Source organism: Balaenoptera physalus, assembly GCF_965194825.1.
Source record: "Balaenoptera physalus genome assembly, chromosome: X".
In the NCBI taxonomy this organism is placed as follows: Eukaryota; Metazoa; Chordata; class Mammalia; order Artiodactyla; family Balaenopteridae; genus Balaenoptera; species Balaenoptera physalus.
In genome coordinates, this window is record NC_138903.1 from 39,684,717 (window position 1) to 39,704,725 (window position 20,009).

General features: G+C 42.9%; 1 protein-coding gene across 2 annotated transcripts in view; it reads right to left on the reverse strand.

The window, feature by feature from the left end:
* Nucleotides 1–3,704: 3,704 nt before the first annotated feature.
* The window catches only part of NDP (norrin cystine knot growth factor NDP), a 30,130-nt gene continuing 13,825 nt past the window's right edge, over nt 3,705–20,009 (reverse strand). For both annotated transcript variants that reach the window (XM_082446701.1, XM_082446702.1), the window contains 2 exons: nt 16,812–17,181; nt 3,705–5,029 (listed from right to left, as the gene is read on the reverse strand). In XM_082446701.1, the coding sequence (XP_082302827.1) occupies nt 4,802–5,029; nt 16,812–16,973 (390 nt within the window). In that variant the 5' untranslated portion in view covers nt 16,974–17,181 and the 3' untranslated portion in view covers nt 3,705–4,801. The remainder of the gene's footprint in view (nt 5,030–16,811; nt 17,182–20,009) is intronic.

The window sequence follows — 20,009 nt, forward strand, 5'->3', positions numbered from 1 at the left end:
ATAGTCATCTCTCACCCTCTCTAGGTTGTGCACATATGAAAATCAAAGTTACGGCTTTTTCACCACAGTATCTCCAGCATTTAGCATTCTAGTTGGCACATAGTAGGTGCTGGTACATATGTTTAAGCTATGCATTTAGAGGAAGCAGAAACATTGATTTGAACCCTAAATATTATTGGCCACTTAAAAAGACAAGATGGCGTAGATACAATCGCTTCCTTTTACAGGTCAATAAAATATGTAAAAGTTACTGTTGCAGGTTTGGTTCCCAAGAGTCAGAGGCTGAGATGGAACTTGTGATGCAGGGTATTTATTAGGGGTCAGCACCTGTGGAACACAAGGAGGGAAGCAAGTGCGGGCAGGAAGAGAGATAGAGCTGACACGCCTCAGCCAACCCAGTTGGATGGCTCTGGAGAGAGAATTGCCCGCTAGAGTTGTCTTTCATCAGACTAAGATAGCCAGCCTCTTATTACCCCACCTACATATCAGTCATTGGATGTGAGAGCCACCCCTGGCAGAGGATGCCCTTGGGCAAGGTGACTCTGCAGCTGAGGCAGACCTGGAAAGGATTGACAGCTGAGGCAACAAATCCTTCCCTGGTGCAGGCATGTCCATGTTCACCATGGTCGCCAGATTTTAAATGTTCTGTCTACCACGTGAGAAGATGGCATTAATATTTGAGGGCACAGCATGTCTTTAATCAATGAGAAATTTGGAATTACATTCATAATTGAGTTAAAGAAATTACCCACGTTTTCATAGATTTATGGTAGAATATACCAAAATATTTCATTAATATAGTGAAGACTTACGGGCAAACATTGATTTGTTGGCATATGATGTCATTTTCTCATGAACTATTGTCCTTCAGCAAGTAGTTGCTGGGTACCTGTTAGCACACTGAAACAGGCTTAGTAATGCCTGTTTCAATGTGCAAATCGTCCTCCTGGGGTGTAATGATACAGCTAGGGGCAGAACCTCTCTTCCCAGATCCAAGTCTCTCCATTATTCTAGCTCAGGAAGGGAATGAGCTTGTCTGTCTACCAGGATGTGGCTCTGCCCTGGGGTCATGAAGAAGGCAGCATCAGCAGGATATGGCTTCCCTTTCCCATCTAAGCCTTCCCAAACCCCTGTCCCCCAGGCATTTGGCGTTCCATCTTGCGTAGCTCTCTTGCTCGAGTGTGTATGTTTCAACGGGGCCTGAAGAAGCGACCAAAAGCAAATCTGTACCTTAATTTCTCCAACGTCACAAAGAAGAAATCAACTTCCTCAAACAGTTCCCCAGTCATAATGTGTAGGCAGCCTGTTCTACCTAATACAAAATAATGTGTTGAGTGGATTAGCAAACACTTGAGTTTAGCAGAAAGCCAACTGCTATTTCCTCAGGACCAGGCACAGTTGATCTGTCCTTCATTCTAAACTTCTGGGGAAAGTTCAGGAGGTTACATGAATAAAACTGAAGTGATTGGTCTGGGAAACTGAGATCCCAAGAAAATCAGTTCAGTCCATAAACTTCTCCATTTTCCACTATACTATTAACTCATTATTATTAAATGCCTATGAATTATGAGAGCAAGATCAGTTTACAAGAGGCTTGCCCTGCACCATTGTGGATTATCACACAGATTTTTAAGATGTAAGCTACTGAGATTATAAGATATTTTAATTTCCCTTTATTCATACAGAGCAAAGGGGGAAGACATTCCTTAGGCATTCCACAAGTAGTGTTTTTAAATGATCAATGTTTTCATTTGGTTCTCTCTCAATCCTTAGGGGTAGACATTAACATAAGGCTAAATATGTTTAATTTTTTAAAGATATAATGCAAATTCCATAGTAACTTAATATCCAATAATGTCTAAATTCTCTCAGTTCCCAGGGCTATTTTTAGGTCTTTAGGAAAACTATAACTCTTTTTCCTCCTTCTCAGCCTTGATATGCCCCCATTAAATTTTTTTTAAAATAAATTTATTTACTTATTTTTGGCTGCTTTGGGTCTTCGTTGCTGGGCACGGGCTTCCTCTAGTTGTGGTGAGCGGGGGCTACTCTTCGTTGCAGTGCGCGGGCTTCTCATTGCGGTGGCTTCTCTTGTTGCGGAGCACGGGCTCTAGGCGCACGGGCTTCAGTAGTTGTGGCTCGTGGGCTCAGTAGTTGTGGCTCACGGGCTCTAGAGCGCAGGTTCAGTAGTTGTGGCACACAGGCTTAGCTGCTCCACGGCCTGTGGGATCTTCCCGGACCAGGGATCAAACCCGTGTCCCCTGCATTGGCAGGCAGATTCTCAACCACTGTGCCATCAGGGAAGCCCTGCCCCCATTAAATTTTACTCTCTCTCACTGTACTCTTTTCCAGCCCATTCACCATAATCAGCATGCAAGATCCTGAGAAAAGCGGGGCTCCTTTCACTGGCAAGGGGAAGGGAAGAACCCATGGCTGCAGAGAGCAGGAAGTCTGGGTTCTAGTTCCAAAGCCAAGATGACGTGTGTGACTCTGGGCAAGTTCCTGGATTTCTGCAGGTCTACATTTGCTCATCTATTTAGCGAGAGAGGAGAATGGAAGCTTTTTAATGGCCCTCCCAATGCCACCATTCTATGATTCTCTAATGTCCCAAGCATATTCTGCTTTTTGCCATGGGGGAAACTGTGACAATAGACCACATAAAAGAATTTGAAGGGAACACTTTCTATGGCTTCAAGAGAATTTGGAAAATAGTGACTAATATAGCTGCCCCCCTCCAGTCCCAAACTGGTAGTAAGGAAATAAAGACTGGAGTTTGGGGCATATGACTCTCAAAGCAAATCGAGATTTCAAAGCCAGGAAGAGATATTTTAAGACTAGAAGTATTATTTTCGCTTTTTGATTAGTGACATGAAAGAATAGCTATGAATGTGACCAGCAGTTAATACTTTCATTATTGGTTAAGAACTATAACCATTTAAATTTAGGTATTAAATTTAATTCTTTTTTTTATGGCAAAATTTCTCTTCATGTAATGGTCCAAATTACCATTTCACATTTGCCTTCAGAATGGGGAGAACTTCCAATTTAGTGGACTGGCTGGCTCTGTCACTATGAAGGTTAAGATCAAGGTCAAGGTTTAATAGTATTCGTTTCATTGCGTTCCAAAGCCACAAATATAAATTTAACCCCAGAGATGATGGTGTGTGAATTAATTTCCCACAGGTTGGCTGTACTAACAGTGGGGTGCACCATCACCTCTGGTGAACCAAGACAGCATGGTGTCAAGGTTGCCTTGGAAACTGAGTTGCCAGTCTGGGTTAGTGTTGAGGTGCCTGAAGTGGATATAGCACTATGCTAGCACCATGAGTATTCTTGCAAATGCTCATGCGTACCATTGGCCCTGGATCCCTGGACGGTCAATGACACAGAAACCATTGTTTGTGAACTATTTGTTTTCCTTCTGGTTCTTCAGACTTCATTTATGGATACTTATTTTCTTCTGAGAATAGTGGCTAAGGGAGCCAGAATGCATCAGATTTTGTGCTCATTCAGCAAGCTGAATTCTGAGACTAAAGGCCACATTTCATAAGCCCCCCCCCACCCTAGTACATTGATTTCAAAAAAATGCCTCCACCGTGCATTCTGAAACCCGATCTCCTTCTATTTCTGGATCCCCCCCCACACACACCATAGGGGATGCGCTCTAGTAGGATGTTGAGTAGGAAAAAACAATCCTTACACCGTCAAAATTTTGAAGATACTCTCTTTTTATTTCAAAACATGGGAATAACTCAAATTTTGAGCCTCAAGGACCAAAATATATTTGAATCAAATGTTCAGAAGACGAGCCAGGCCACCATTTTCGGCAGCAAGCTTCCCACGGACAAGTGGATATTAGAGAATGATGCCCACGACATGGCTAAAGCTATAGCACACCCACAAATAGATTCGTACTTGGTTGTCTAATTTGCATGCACGAGTATAGAGCATTCTCCATGCCACTAGTACATATATGCCTTTTTCAAAGTCAGTGCAGGATCCGTATTTGTGCAGGTCTTTAAAAGTCTGCTCCCTTACAACATGTTAACATAATTTATCTGAGAGAGCCTCAAGATGACAAATTCTTTAAGCCACTTTTACTTCCCCAAAGTCATTTCTGAATAATAATGATGGCTATCAGGAGTTCCAGCATCACATAGGAGAATCTGTTTGTTAGTGATTTTAATGTCAGTTAGCTGGCTGCGAATGAACCTGGCTAAACATATCCACATGCTTGGTGCCTGGAATTTGAAATTGGTAACCTTTAGCAACAATGGCAACCTTAGACCAAATGACAAGATTAAAAAAAAAAAAAAAAAAAAGCCAGAGGATGTCCCAGAAAGAATTGGGCTTTCCTGCTTTCGAAAGCAAATGCTTCCCTAATCTGCACCAAACAGTGACAGCCTGACCCACTCTTGCATGGGGGCCTACTTTTCCCACTAATGCTGAATTGTTGGAAACCCAAACAGCATTCAGCGCCAAGGGGGAAATTGCCTGAATCTGAAAAGGAACCAAAAGAAATTGTACCAGGGAAAGGAGATGGGAATGGAAAACAAGTTCCCAGAGTATCTCTGTCAACAAGCATGTAGAGTCTTTATTACTAGAATACGCAGAATCCCGTGGGAATTGCTACATACATATATATATATATATATATATATATATATATATATATATATATTTTTTTTTTTTTTTTTTTTTTTTTTTGCCTTAACTCTTCCCTTGCCAGTCCTTCCCTGGCTGGTTGAACTGCTTCAGCGAGGGGGAGGGACTGTCCCATCCAGAAGCCACTCAACAGCAGGCCTCAGGAGCTGCACTCCTCGCAGTGACAGGAGAGGATGTACCGGTAGGTGGCCGTGAGTCGCATGCCCCCAGAGCAGCGCAGCCGCAGTGCCTTCAGCTTGGACGTCTGGGGCCGGCAGCAGTGACAGGAGGAACGGAAGGGCTGCTTGAGGACAGTGCTGAAGGAGACCAAGGGCTCGGAGCGTGACGCCTGGCTGCAGTGCCCCTCGCACCGGGCCAGGAGTACCATCTGGGGAGAGAAAAGAAGTGGTTACCCCCACTGGGGAAGCCAAAACTTCAGCCAGGTCCCGCAGCATCCTTTAAAAGGCCCTAACACTCCCGGCTGGATGAGTTCCTGCTGGAGAAGACCAGTGGCTCTCAACCCTGGTCACACATTGGAATCACCTGGCAAATTTGCTTTTCTTTTATTTTTTTCCATGATTTTAAAGTTTACTTTAAAAAGGTAAATGTCTCTCAATATTTAACAGGTAAAGAAAATATGATATTGGTTTATTTTATGTGGTTGTTATATTTTATTTTCCAAGTAATACCGCTTAAGAATATTTATACACCTACTTTTAAGTCCACAGTTTAGCACTCTTATTTGTATGGCTTTAAAAGTTATAGCACAAGATCTTTACAGTAAGGATTGGAGAAAAAGATTCATTCAAAACAAAGCCTGATATAATATAAACATGTTTTTCTCTGTACTTTATTTTAAATACATTAATTTTTTTAAAAAATTAATTATTTATTATTTTTGGCTGTGTTGGGTCTTCGTTTTTTCTGTGCGAGGGCCTTCTCTAGTTGTGGCAAGCGGGGGCCACTCTTCATCGCGGTGCGCGGGCCTCTCACTATCGCGGCCTCTCTTGTTGCGGAGCACAGGCTCCAGACGCGCAGGCTCAGTAGTTGTGGCTCACGGGCCTAGTTGCTCCGTGGCATGTGGGATCTTCCCAGACCAGGGCTCGAACCCGTGTCCCCTGCATTGGCAGGCAGATTCTCAACCACTGCGCCACCAGGGAAGCCCAAATACATTAATTTTTAAATGATGCTCATCTGTTTTTCCATCTGGTGGTAAAATACTAGTGCAAATTTTTATCAAGATAAAGTTTACCACAGATATAAATAAATTTTTCCAGTTGAAAATGGCCCTTCAGCTGCCATTAAATGAAATTTCCCAACTTAAGTGAAAAAGAATTGGTAGCTGTCATTATAAGCAAAAATATAAAGTACTATAGCATCACCTACATTGCTGCAAATTCGCTTTTAAAGTGTCAACACCCAGGCCCCATCTCAGACCAAGTGAGTTAAAATCCTTTGGAGTTGAGCCCAGGCTTTCGTGGTTTTCCAAGCTCTTTAGGTGATTCCAAAGTGTGCTGAGGGTTTAGAACCACTGGACACGGCCCACCACCACGATGTGCAAATAAAAACCAAAGAACAAAAGAAATTTCTACTGACAGGTGGTAGTCTACCGTTGGACCCATGCCAGTTCTATTAGTCTGAAAATGTAGAAAGTCATTCCAAATTGCCATCAGGGGGTAAATAAAGAATGACTACAGAGAAAAGGAATTTGCTATGTGCAGAGAATTACTAAAGAAAAGGAATATGGTTTCTGAAGAAGAAAAAGAGGATAAGTTAGTGATACTTAGGAAGAAATATTCTGGGCACCACAACTTGAAACAAGAGAGTGAAATAGAAAAAGGGTATGTTTTGGGACCTGGAATCACACTTCTGGGCTTATACACTGAAGGATCCTGAGATTTGTGCAATTGAGTTTTCAGTCATTTAGGGCAAATACTAGGATGCATTCCTTCTGACCATCTCCATTTCCAAATGTAAGTTAGGATGATAATAAAGCTTGGGTTGAAGTAGCAGAGGTTGCATGTTCTTTATAGTGGCTCTTAGTGTGGCTATAGTAAACAGATCCTTTAAGAATCTGGTGCAAACTACCAAAGGTATCCCCCAAACAATGGACATAAGCACACACTTTATATTTTGCATATAGATTAAAGGGATGGAGCAGAGGCTCATTTATGCATCCCATACATAAATGGTATCCTGGGAGTGGCAGTCATGGGGGGGTAGGGTGGGCAGCTTGATTCATTAAGCTATACAACCCTATACATTGAGGCACAGAAGGTGGGGGGAAACCTGAGGTTATTGGTGTATGTTTATGTGGGAGGGTCTTGCTTGGTGAACTTCATATTAAGTGATAGAGAAAAAGTTGCCCTATAATTCCAGAACCCACAACAAGAACATAAAAAGTAGAACTACTCAAATAAAAGATTAAAAGATACATAAATATGCATGAAACTTTTTGACATTTACCTCATGGTATTTTAGGAATTAGCAATTATTATTGAAACTCACCAGCTATTAAGTCTGATATCATCCTATAGGATAGAATTTAATGCCCAAGAATTAAAAGTAGGAAATGGCCTGCCCATCTCTCCAAAAGGAAGAGAAGATGACTTCTGGTAATTATAGATCATTAACATCATTATCTGAAAAGATGCTGGGATGAATCCAACAATCTCTTAACAACAAACAAGACAATATGAGATATTAGGAAACGACTAGCAGGGCTTGGTGAAGAATAAGTTGGACTAGACCTACTGATTTATTTTCTCTGAGAGGCCACAGAGCCAGGGAGAAAATGGTAGCTGTAAGTCATTTTGATTTTATTAAAGCTTCAATTCTATCCTGCCTGCCCTTCACATGGATAGGGAAAACAGACATGATCTGAAATGGGTTTTGAGAGATTATGCCATAGGTCTATATTACACAGGCCAGTTCTTGGTGCCCGCCCCATCCCTCTAATGAGAGAGAGAGTTCGAGGTCTTCCCAGTCCCTTCTCACCCTTTCTAGTATGTGGAAATAGTTCCTTGACATCTCACTTTGGAGTAATGTTAAATTTGCTCATCTCTAATGTGGATTATATATTAGGCAGATTAAGCGGTTCTTCAAAGAATCACCTCCCCAAATGGAGTCTTTAGAGATTCAATTTCAGTCTGGATGGGTATATCTAACCTGTGCCAACAGACTTCATTCAGAAGGGCAGAGACATGGCAGTGCATCGTACCCAAATGATACACGTACAGGTGAACCAAATGCTGACCTTGAATGACCAGGCAACTAGCACTGTCCATAATATGACCAAGTCAGCAATCTAGGGCCATTTGTAGAACTAACCTAATAGTGATTTCACTAAAAGTCTTCACGGTCTCAAGCTCTGCCTTCAGCTCATCCTGAAGGACAAGAACTCCAGCACTGAAGACTCTGGGGCCACCTCCAGTGGGTCCCTCTTCCTCAGGAGCTGGACTTTCTGGGCAAGGAGAATGCAGAGACATGTACAATAAACACCTTCAGTGGCTGCCACCAGCCTTCAGAATAAAATCCAAAATCCTGGACAGGCATTAAGGCCCTCCATGACCTGGATTTCACATATCTTTCCAATCTCACCAACAACTGTTCTCATTCTCATCACCCACTCTCTATTTGGATCAAGCTTAATTACTTAGGAGTCCATGGAACTGCCCTGAATTTCCCTGCCTCTTGCCTTTGCCTTTCCTCTCTCAGGAATGTCCTTTTCTCCTGGCTGTACTTAATGAAATACCAACTATCCTCCACTGCCAAATTCAAATGCCCTCTCCTCCAAGAAGACACCATGAAATGATTATCTGGCCCTTGACGTTCTCAACATACATGCAAATCCCCTCTCTGGGAGATTCCCAGTACAGTTGACCCTTGAATAACATGGGGAGTCAAGGGCACCAACCCTCCGTGTATTCCCAAATCTGCATATAATTTACACTTGGCCGTCCCTATCTGCGGTTCCACATCCGAGGATTCAACCAGCCACAGATCGTGTACTGTGGCAATATTTCCTATTGAAAAAAAATCCGCATGTAAGTGGACCTGTGCAGTTCAAAGCCATGTTGTTCAAAGTTCAACTGTATATAGATGCCAGCTCTATCTAGCCCTGTTTTGTGTGTGTGTGTTGCAGGAGTCAAGCAGGGAGTTTGGAAGATAAACATCCATGAATGAGTGTCGTTAGGAACGGAAGGTATAAATACCTGCTTCCCAGATTCACTCCTTTTTTAAAAAATGTATCCATACATATATATGAATCATTTTTTAAAATTAATTATTAATTTATTTATTTTTGGCTGCGTTGGGTCTTTGTTGCTGCACGCGGGCTTTCTCTAGTTGCGGCGAGCGGGGGCTACTCTTCATTGCGGTGCATGGGCTTCTCATTGCGGTGGCTTCTCTTGTTGTGGAGCATGGGCTCTAGGCACGCGGGCTCAGTAGTTGTGGCACAAGGGCTTAAGTTGCTCCACGGCATGTGAGATCTTCCTGGAGCAGGGCTCGAACCAGTGTCCCCTGCATCGGCAGGTGGACTCCCAACCACTGCGCCACCAGGGAAGTCCCCAGATTCACTCTTGATATTCACATTTTAGTCTTGGCCACGCCTCACCTGTATTACAGATTTAATGAACAACTTCTGACCTCTTCCAGACCAGAGCTTCTCAAACTGTAATGGGCATGTAAATCAGCTGAGGATCTTGTTAAAATGCAGATTGTGCTTGACTAGTTCTGAGTGAGGCCAGAGATTCTGCGTTTCTTGTAAGATTCTGGTTGATGTCGGTACTGCTGTGCTAACGTCCACACTTTGAGTAGCAAGGCTCTGGACCTGTTAAAGTTTGAGAGGCTCTGCTCTAGATACATCACTAGATAGTGATCATTTCGCTAATAATAATGATGGCAGCCAACATTTATTGAGTGCTTACAACATTTAATCTCATTTAATTCTCATAACAATCCTATGTGAAAGGTACTATTATTATCTGTACTGTTATTACAGATGAGGAAACTGAGGCTTTAGAGAATTTGAGTAAATTGCCCAAACTCACATATCTGGTAAAACACAACACTGAAATCAAACCCAGGTCTGTCTAAAACCAAACCCCTGGTCTAAACCACTATAATATCCTGCTTCCTGATATTAAGGTGCTTGCCTGAGGCATGTGCCAACTCACACCCTACTCTAATCTTCTTTGACCTGCCTCTGGGAGTTGTAACCATATCATAACCACACGAGTCTGACCCTTTTCTTATGGGCTTCTTGGGACACATCATCACCACCTCCAAACTTAAGCAGAGCTGAATCTTCTAAGAACCATGGCAGTCCTAAATAATATCTCCTCCACTGTCAAGACCCTCGCCCGTTGCTCCATCCCCCAGGGATCTGAGGACTCCCAGGGACTCCCAGCAGTTCATTGGATGATACCACATACTCTCTAACTCCTTAACCAATTCATCCTTCAGTTCAATAAAACTTTGACACCTTCAGACATCTGTTCACCTGCCAAAACACATTGGCCCCCAGTTTATGGTCAATGCACATTCCTCATACGTGGGTGACTTGGCTGTATTTATTAGCTGCTCTGAATTTTGCACTGCGCTTAACTGCTCTTAATGAAGAGCATACACGCTACTCCACTATCAAATCAAGAAATGAATATTTTTGGACAAAGAACCCACATGGAGCTCCACCACTAAAAGAGTGTGTTCAATAGGTGGTTATTGCTCATACAAACTTCTATTGAGGGGCTTCCCTGGTGGCGCAGTGGTTAAGAATCCGCCTGCCAATGCAGAGGACATGGGTTCGAGCCCTGGTCCAGGAAGATCCCACATGCCATGGAGCAACTAAGCTCGTGCGCCACGGCTGCTGAGTCTGCGCTCTAGAGCCCGTGAGCCACAACTACTGAGCCCGCGTGCTGCAACTACTGAAGCCTGCGCGCCTAGAGCCCGTGCTCCACAACAAGAGAAGTCACCATGATGAGAAGCCCGTGCACCGCAATGAGGAGTGGCCCCGCTCGCCGCAACTAGAGAAAGCCCGTGTGCAGCAACGAAGACCCAACACAGCCAAATAAATAAATAAATAAATAAATAAAATAAATAAATAGAAAAAACAAAAACAAAAAAAACCTATTGGGCTTCCCTGGTGGCGCAGTGGTTGAGAATCTGCCTGCTAATGCAGGGGACGCGAGTTCGAGCCCTGGTCTGGGAAGATCCCACATGCCGCGGAGCAGCTGGGCCCGTGAGCCACAATTACTGAGCCTGCGTGTCTGGAGCCTGTGTTCCGCAACAAGAGAGGCCGCGATAGTGAGAGGCCCGCGCACAGCGATGAAGAGTGGCTCCCACTTGCCACAACTAGAGAAAGCCCTCGCACAGAAACGAAGACCCAACATAGCCATAAATTAAAAATAAATAAATAAATAAATAAAAAATTAAAAAAAAAAAAAAAAAAACCTATTGACTTTTCACGACTCAGGTGGGTGACAGATACACGTTATCTGCTTTTGGTCCAGTTTAATTTTTGCTATCTTATGTTTCCCCCCCAACAACTGGCTTGATGTTAGGAAGCTAGGCAACTTCTCCAGCAGCCCTTTTGTATCCCCCCAACCCTGGAGTCACTTGGCTCCAGCTGGATATGATACCTAGTTCCTTCTAACACGAACAGAGCTGCTGGGTTCAGGGTATTAGCTCAAGGATAGACTCTTTCGCGTTCAATCTGATTTCCATGTGCTGAGGTTAAGAGTAATGGAAGGTCCTTGGGTAATAATTAAGGAATAGTAATGATGATGATATGTAACATGTATTGAACGTTTACTAGGCTCCAGGCACTGTGCCAAGCCCTTCACAGGCAAGTTAATACTTAACAACTGTTTCAAAAGGTAAACTCTCCCCACTTTACAAATTAAGAAATTCAAAGGCAGAGGATAAGTTACCGGCCTGAAGTCACATAGCTGTACAATGGAGGGCCAAGATTCTGAACCGAGACAGCCAGATTCCTGAGCTCTCTCTCCTAACCACGGTGCTATACTATTAGGCCATGAGAGTCAGCCTTTCAAGCCTTCGAGTTTCATAAGATGCTAAAGTCGGTCAAGGGCAAGTTCAGGCTACACTGTGAGGGTTGTAGCCAGCTGTGATTCCTGGGTCCAGACCAAGGACTGCACCCGGAGACCTCAGGCTCCTTCTCTCTCTGGGGACCTACCACAGTTCTTAGACAGTCAGGCCTTTTGATGCAATACACAACTGTCTTCTGAGTGAGAGAAAATCCAAACACAGATGGTTTTCATCACCCCTTGTTGAAAGACTTGCCATCTCCAAAGCCACTTTCCTTTCCTGTCACGTGGGGCCCCTGTGAATTCCTGGCTCAGGCCATGGTCTCCATCAATATCAGAATAAAGACCCACCTGTCCCATCCTAGAATAGAGCTTTGGCTATTTCACCTCAATCGAGTGAGAAACATATTTTGCCTTTTTCTCAACAGTGAATACTGTGCATCCCTTATTCCATGGCACCCCTTGAAGCACCCGCCTTTCTCCTCAGGAACATGATTCACCTCTGCTTCTCCCATTCCTCACTTCACCAGCACCCTCAATAAATGACTGTTCAGCTCATCTCCAGAGAGCCAGGTCAACCTGCAGCTAGAAGCCGGTCCCTTCACTCTGGTTACAACTCAAACTGACCTGAAGAGACCTTTGCACCCAGAATGCTTCCCTTCCCTCTCTCCTCCATTTACTTGGAAGCTTTATGAGGGCTCAGCCCTGCGCATGACAGGTCCCCTTTCCTCAGGGAATTTCCCCAGGCTTTGTGCCCCGAACCCTCTTCCTCCTTCTCCTCTGGGGCCACCCCCCTAGCTGCTCCTGTGGCCCTTCAGGGTTCAGACAACCGTATGCCTTGGTTCTTCGCTCTCCTGGCTCGGGGCCACCATCTGCTACTCCTCACCCAACTCAGACTTCACAGGCCTGCCCAGCTGGCTCACTTTCCCAGTCTCGGTTCCTGAAAACCCCTCCTTGGCCTGAATCCAGAACGCACCCCTTCCAATCCCTCCTTCCTCCTCTCACGTGGGAAGGGAGGTCAGACAGCAGGATCTGTTTCTCTCTGCCTTTGATCCCCCCTTTTAGCACCCAGCACAGTGGCTTACATTTACTTTGCCCTTCTGCGTGCTCCCCCAGCCCTGCCAGGTTTCTGTGTTTAACGAGAACCTCAGTGAGGTTCATTTTCCTAATCCTTTAAGGCTATAGGAGATCCCAATAGTTATTGAGGTTTCAGTGGTTGACTAAAATAGAAAAGTGAGTCTAAACACCTGTCCACTTTATAACTTCATCATCAAGATCATACTATCATCTATTAATGTCTATTATATGCCGAACACTAGGCTGGATGCGTTACAAATATTATCACCAATACCCATACCCACACTTTTAGGGAGACAGCATTAGCTCCATTTCACATGGGAAGAAACTGAGGCACTAAAGAATGACTTCACTTCCCCCTAAGTCACCCATTTGGCCAACTGTGGAGCTGGAATTTGAAACCAGGTCTCTCTCACTTCAAAGCCTGGGATCTCAGTTCCCTTGAAGATTCCCCAGATATCTCATTTCCACTAACCACTGACCCTTTGCTTGTTTGCTTTACCACCTTTACTAAAAAATTCAGTGAAGATTGTCAATGAAGCTGCCACTCCCAGAATCTTTTGTACCCACTCCTAGGAGGTGTTACCACTGAAAGCCACCAGGCGCATCCTAATCTGTGGCCACACTGACCTCCTTCGTGGACCACTGTGGCCAGTCTTTTCTGCCTGACTCCATCTCAGCCCTTTCCTGAACTGCTGGGAGATGGGCGACAGGTCCCCGGCTCTGGCCAGATGCAAGTTCAGATAGTCTCATGGAAGGCTCCCAGAAAAGCTTTCACTACTATTTTTATTTTTCTACAAAGATTGCTGAGTGTAAATCATGATTTTTCAACAGACTGGAAGTTGAGCCTGAACTTCTAAATAGTGGCTCCCATTTGCAGCAACATGAATGGACCTAGAGATTATCATATTAAGTGATGTAAGTCAGAAAGAGAAAGACAAATATCATATGGTATCACTTATATGTGGAATCTTAAATACGACAAAGGAACACATCTATGAAAACAGAAACAGACTCAGATATAAGAACAGACTTGTGGTAGCCAAGGGGGAGGGGGTTGGGGGAGGGAAGGATTGGGAGTTTGGGGTTAGCAGAGGCAAACCATTATATATAGAATGGATAAACAACAAGGTCCTACTGTATAGCACAGGGAACTATATTTAATATCCTGTGACAAACCATAGTGGAAAAGAATATATATATATATATATATATATATATATATATATATATATATATATATATATGTATAACTGAGTCACTTTGCCATACAGAAGAAATTAACACAACATTGTAAATCAACTATACTTCAATAAAATTTAAAAAAATCATAATAAAAAATAAGTGATGGCTCCTACATTCTATTTGCATTCCTCCAGTAGGAAGAGCCAAGTGAAAGATGAATGAATTGAATGAAATGAATGAAAGATGAATTGAAAGATGCATGCTCTGAGGCAGACATTGCCACTCCTGGGCTAAATGACATCGAACAATCTACTTAATTCTTCTTTCAGGTTTCAGTTTTCCTTACCAATAAAACGGGAATGATAACGCTTTCCATCACAGGTTTGTCAGCAACGACTAGATCATACAGTATGAGGTGCCTGACACCTATTACGTGTTCAAGCAGATGCTTTCCCTTCCCTGAGCCTGGGTCACATTCTCGCCTTTATCTGTCTTCCCGAGACCAGACACTGGATAAATGGGAGTCGGGAAGCATTAACAACTGACAGGCAAACAGTAGTAAATAATGGGCTTTGAACCTCACGTTGAGGGGAGAATTTTTGCAGAGAGGAAAAATCTACCCTAGTCTCCTCTTTGCAAAAATCCCCATTGGTCGTTTCTGAGGCACAGGCTACATGTTTTACATCCCAAGTCTGTAAAGATGAACAATTTTTCTAAGTGAAACCCATTAGAGAGAAAACCAGCCTGAGTCTGGGAGAATTAAGAATTATAGAATATCTCAAAATGAAAAACAGTTTTTGTTCCCGGCTACATAGAGAAAATCTAATCCAGAAAAGGTCTGGGTAGTTGAGATTCTGCCAGGCATATTTTATGGCCAAGGAAGAAAGGTTTATAATTGCAAGCACCATTTACATAAAACTATTGCTATATTTGGGATAGTTTGGGATGTTTGAAAACAGATTGTTCCCATGAAATTACAAACATTTCTCTACAATCACAATTTTGCTCTATTTATCATGGTATTCTGGAAGAAACAGAGGTGAACAAAGGTAAACTAAAGTCTGTTTGTAGGACTCATGCTCAAGCACTGTGGGTTTGTTGCGTTTGAGTTAAGGCTATATCTTCTTTGACCTTTCCTTAACTAATGTGATAATTGCTAAGGCGCTCCTCCATCTTTTCATCAAATCTTTCCAGATTGTTCTTTAGTTTTCAGAGATGCTCCAATTTTCCTGTTCCTTCCTATCACCACATGAACACTTTCTTTGAAATAATTTTATTTCCTTTCTTTTTTAAACATTTTATTTATTTTTGGCCAGGCCGCGCGGCGTGTGGGGTCTTAGTTCCCCGATCAGGGATCAAACCCGTGCCCCCTGCACTCGAAGTGAAGTGCGGAGTCTTTTTTTCTTTGTTTTTGAAGTGAAGAGTCTTAACCACTGGGCCGCCAGGGAAGTCCCTGAAATAATTTTATTTCCTTTCTTTTTTTAAAGAATCATGATTATGGAGGACAACTCAGCAGAGGGAGAAATCATCTGTGGAATAAGAAACACTAAATACAAGTGCTCTCTACAGGGGGAGTGGAGGAGAAACTAATAATTGCTCTAGTCAACCTTACCTCAGGCCTACAGTTTCTGAGCAATCAGTTGGAAAAACATGTCCTATCTTTTTTTCTCAGTTTGTTTTATATTTTGTCCTAAGAAGGGATTGCAGGCTTGCAAAAATTTATCTATTTACTCTTTTTTTTTGGTTCGACAAGTACAAATAAGAGCCAGGAAGTTTGGGTTAAAGTGAGTTAACCCAAATTCTGATCTCCCTAAACTAAAACAAGCCATCATCATTGAGCTATAATCAGAGAAGTTATGGAAATTTTAAAGGCAGACAGAAATCGTAATGTTTTTAAATGGAGGGTAGAGCCATTAACTTATATGGTCTCAAGTTTAGTGGTTGATATTACCAAAACTTCTCAATTATACTGGTAATTTAAAAAAATACTTGCCATGTGAGAATATTTAAGTGGTTTTAGTCTCAGGACCGGAAGTGAAAATCTCTGAGGTTGGGCTAAACAAATTCTTATTTACCAAATGTGGGCAAATTTCATTCGTATGACTGGGGGCAGTGAGAGTCGTGAGAAGTCTGTTTCTGGGTCTATTTTTCCCTACTATGTGCCTCCCTTCTGGGTGGTCCAGGTGGCCTTGGAAGCATAGTATTCCTTCATACACCCCGTCTCAACACTGAGACATCACTTTTGCCTGTGCAAAAAGACACACAACCTACTCCAAACAAGAATGACGTGGCTGATCAAGGTAAACATGATAACTTATCAAAATGCCATTTCTGTTTTGAAACCATTTTAACATAAACATGGCAGGTAGAGAAAGGCATGGGCCAGGAAACACTTTGAAGAGCCCCCCCCCACCCCCGCCAAGAAGTACGTTTCACTGCTCAATCATATTTCTTGTATTCCCTTCCTCTTTATTGCTGGTGGAGATAGAAAGAGTTACGATAACCTGTAGATGCCATTTTCTTTCTTGAAAAAGGACACCACTGCTCCTACACTTTCACAGACAGGGACGACACACACCCCTCCAACCTTGTGCCTAGCAACCATTTTATTGTGAGAAACTTCCAGCCTTTCCTATTGACTTTGAGCAGGCTGAAAGGAGAGAAGCTGGCTGGGTGTGTACATGGTCAATTAGGCAGCTTTACTGACAAAAGTTCAAAGCATGGTGGGAAACCCTAAAAGGATGATTCTCTGGCAAGCCCTGTGGGTCAGCCATATAGTTCTCTGTCCCTTGTCAAAGGAAGAGGGCTTGTCTCCTGTTTCTGGGAGTAAGGCTACTCTCACGGAGATCTCGAGCTTACCTTGGAGCTACACTTGTACAACGGGTGACTGATAGAATCGACATAGTGGTGTCTCATGCAGCGTCGAGGATCGGAGTCCATCATGAATGAGCTGTCTGTATCTCCCATCAGCGCCAGCAGGGAGAGCATAGAAAAGGATGCAGCTAGTACATGATTTCTCATTGTTGTAAGGAAAAACTTCTCAAGAGGAACAGCAGAGGGAGGCAAAGGACTAAAAATTGGAAATGCCTTCACCTCCTAGGCTCCAGTTCCTTTCAAGGAAAGGGCAGGATCCGGTTGGAGCTTTCTGGTTGTCATTGTTCTTTGTATGCCGGAGTTTTCGTCTTACAGTTTGCACTCGCAATTCATCATCACTGTATCTGAGGCACAGCTGGAATGAAAACAGAAATTATTTTCCCCAGAAACGTTTACCCAGAAAAACTAATGGAACCCTGGAGGTATTGAGTAGAATTTTTCCATGTCATTTGGAGTGGAGAATATTGGTTTCTAGAGTGTCATTAGCATAAGCTATCATCCATTTCACACCCCTCCCCCATAGCTTACGGTACATATTTATAATCATTTGGAAGTGGACACAATGGTTTAATGGAAGCGCTTGTTGACTTTAATTGCTGGAGGATAGTTTGACCCCATAGTCAAGTGGTTCTGGCCAGAGCATAACTCGATTGGGTGCTTTCATCCTTATCCCTGGCTGGTGGGGACGAGAGTGTCTATTCAGTTTCTCGGTAAGCTTTGATGTCAATGTCAGCTTACAGGGCTAGAGAGAAGGCAGGTCAGCGCTAACAAGCACACGCCACGTCCCACAGGAAGGAAGTACATTTTCCATGTCCAAGTCCAACCCACCCATCCACCTAGTTTTCCACTTCTATGCTCTGGGCTCATCCTGTTTTTGTGTGAAGCCCCGTGCCACCCAGCACCAATGATAAGCTGCATCGGAAATACACATTACGCTAACTGGCCTCCAGTGCGGTTAAGGCAACACATGTGTATTTGCCAACAGACTCACGCATTTCTGAAGAGCCTTTGTAGCCCAAGCACACGTATAATTTGAAAAAGTAAGTGGTTGCTGGAGCAGAGACTTATCATTAAAGTGGGATCATGCCATATCTGAAATTTGCCTTGTTCTTTTAAGCATATACCTCTTGGACAAAGGACTTGGGTCCAGAATCTCCTCAAATCACCTCACTAACCCCACCCCCCAAGGCATGGCCAACACTATCACACCAGCAAACAGAGAGCATCAAAAATATTTTCAAACATTTAGGAAGATTGGGGGACTTGACATTACATCTAAAGCAAAAGGAACACAATAATTAAACCTTCAGAAAAACTTTCAAAGTTATTTCAGATAAAAGTTTGATTATTTTGCTTCATAGTACCTTTTTTTTAAGCTTGCTATGCATGGACAGTCTGAATAAACAGAGCAAAGCACTGATAAGATGAAGAAGTTCAAGTCCATATAAGTCAATTAGATTTGCTCTAATATAGTGGCCCCAGACCCCCTTAACCTCAGTTTAGCTGTCTTGCGAGAGTGGGGCAGGGGACCCCAGGAGGAAAAGAGTGTGTGACACAGGGCTGTTTCAGAGTGGAGCATCCCTGGCAATGGCAAAACTTCAGCACGTGTGTTTCAGGGAAGCCCTGTAAATTGCAGGAAGAGCAGGGAACAGTAATGAGGGGACCCACCTGGACTCTAGCACTTCCATTGATTAGCTGGGGGACCTGGTACAGGTCATTTAAGCTGTTCCAGCCCCAGTTTCCTCATTTGTAGAATAGGGGAGTGGGAAAAATGGCATCTGCAACCCTCTCTTGCTCTAAAATGCCAACATTTTAGATACTTATGGATTCAGTTACTGCCATGTCCATATGCAGAAGATAATCCTAAAGTTGAGGATACCATATTTTCATGCAACTTTGCACCACTTTCCTTTATGTGCATGCTAATGGCAATATTTCATTAAAATTGATCAAACCTGAGCCTAAAGCTCCAAATCAGCAGAGGATGCAGAAGAGCATTTTTTGTTTTCATTTCAGCTGCATATTTTAGGTTTTCCTCTGCACATTACATTGAAACTCAGCAAGACTTCAGCTCAAAGAGCCAGAGCTTTCTTGGGTTCCATGTTCAGAGGCTACGGTATTGCTGACCATTTCCTGAGTTTCAATATGACTGTATTTTCCCAAATGGTTAACTGTCTCTTTGAAGCCTTAATTAGTCTCCGAAAGAGAATTTATTAGATTTCTCCTTTCACCATTCCAGTTCACAGATATTTCCCCCAGGAGTCAATGGCAAGAGGATGAAGGGGAAAAGCAGACATTCCAGTCCTGACCTTCCCTCTCCACTGCCAGCAACTTCTTTTTGGAGCCATGGCCAGGAGATATGGTTAAATGAGCAACGCAAATGAAAGAAAAGCATGCATAGCATGATGATAAAAACAAGCAATGACATTGACAACAAAACCCTATATACGTGTATGTATGGTTTTATGTGTTGGCATTTGCATTTATTCCACAGAAAAGGAAATATAATCGGCCCTTAAATGTAGAAGATGGGCACCCTCACTCACCTAAGAGAAGTGAAAATTAAAGCACTTTGAGACACTTTGTTCAACCAGTCAGAAGTCTGATCATGCACCCTGTTGGCAAGGCTGTGGGAAAACAGGCCTATTTTGGAGAAAGTACAGTAAAAATTGGTACAAATTCTGTAGAGGCCAATTTGGCAATATCTATTAAAATTGAAAATCTGTATAATTTAGACCCAGCAATTTCACTTCGGAGAACTATCCTACATGTGAGATCACACAAGCATATGGTTATTCACTACAGCATTGGTTGTCATGGCATAAAATTGGAAACAGCACAAAATTTCCATTAGTAGGGGACTGGTTAAATATATTACACAACGTTAATACAGTCGAATACCATGCAACTCTATAAGGAAGAATGCAGAAGCTCTACTGATTTGTGTTAAAACAAGGAGGGATAAGAATATATATTTGTGTTAATTTGTATTTACATAGAGAAGCTCTGGAAGGATACTCAAGAAACTGTACAGTTAGTTACCTGTGGGAGTTGGAGGACAGTCACGGGAGAAAGACTTTTCGCTGTATAACTTTTTTTAATTTGTAGATGTCTGAACTTGTATTGCCTATTCAGAATTTCATTAACAAATAATACTTTCTCTTTTCAAATCAAAGCTTGGCT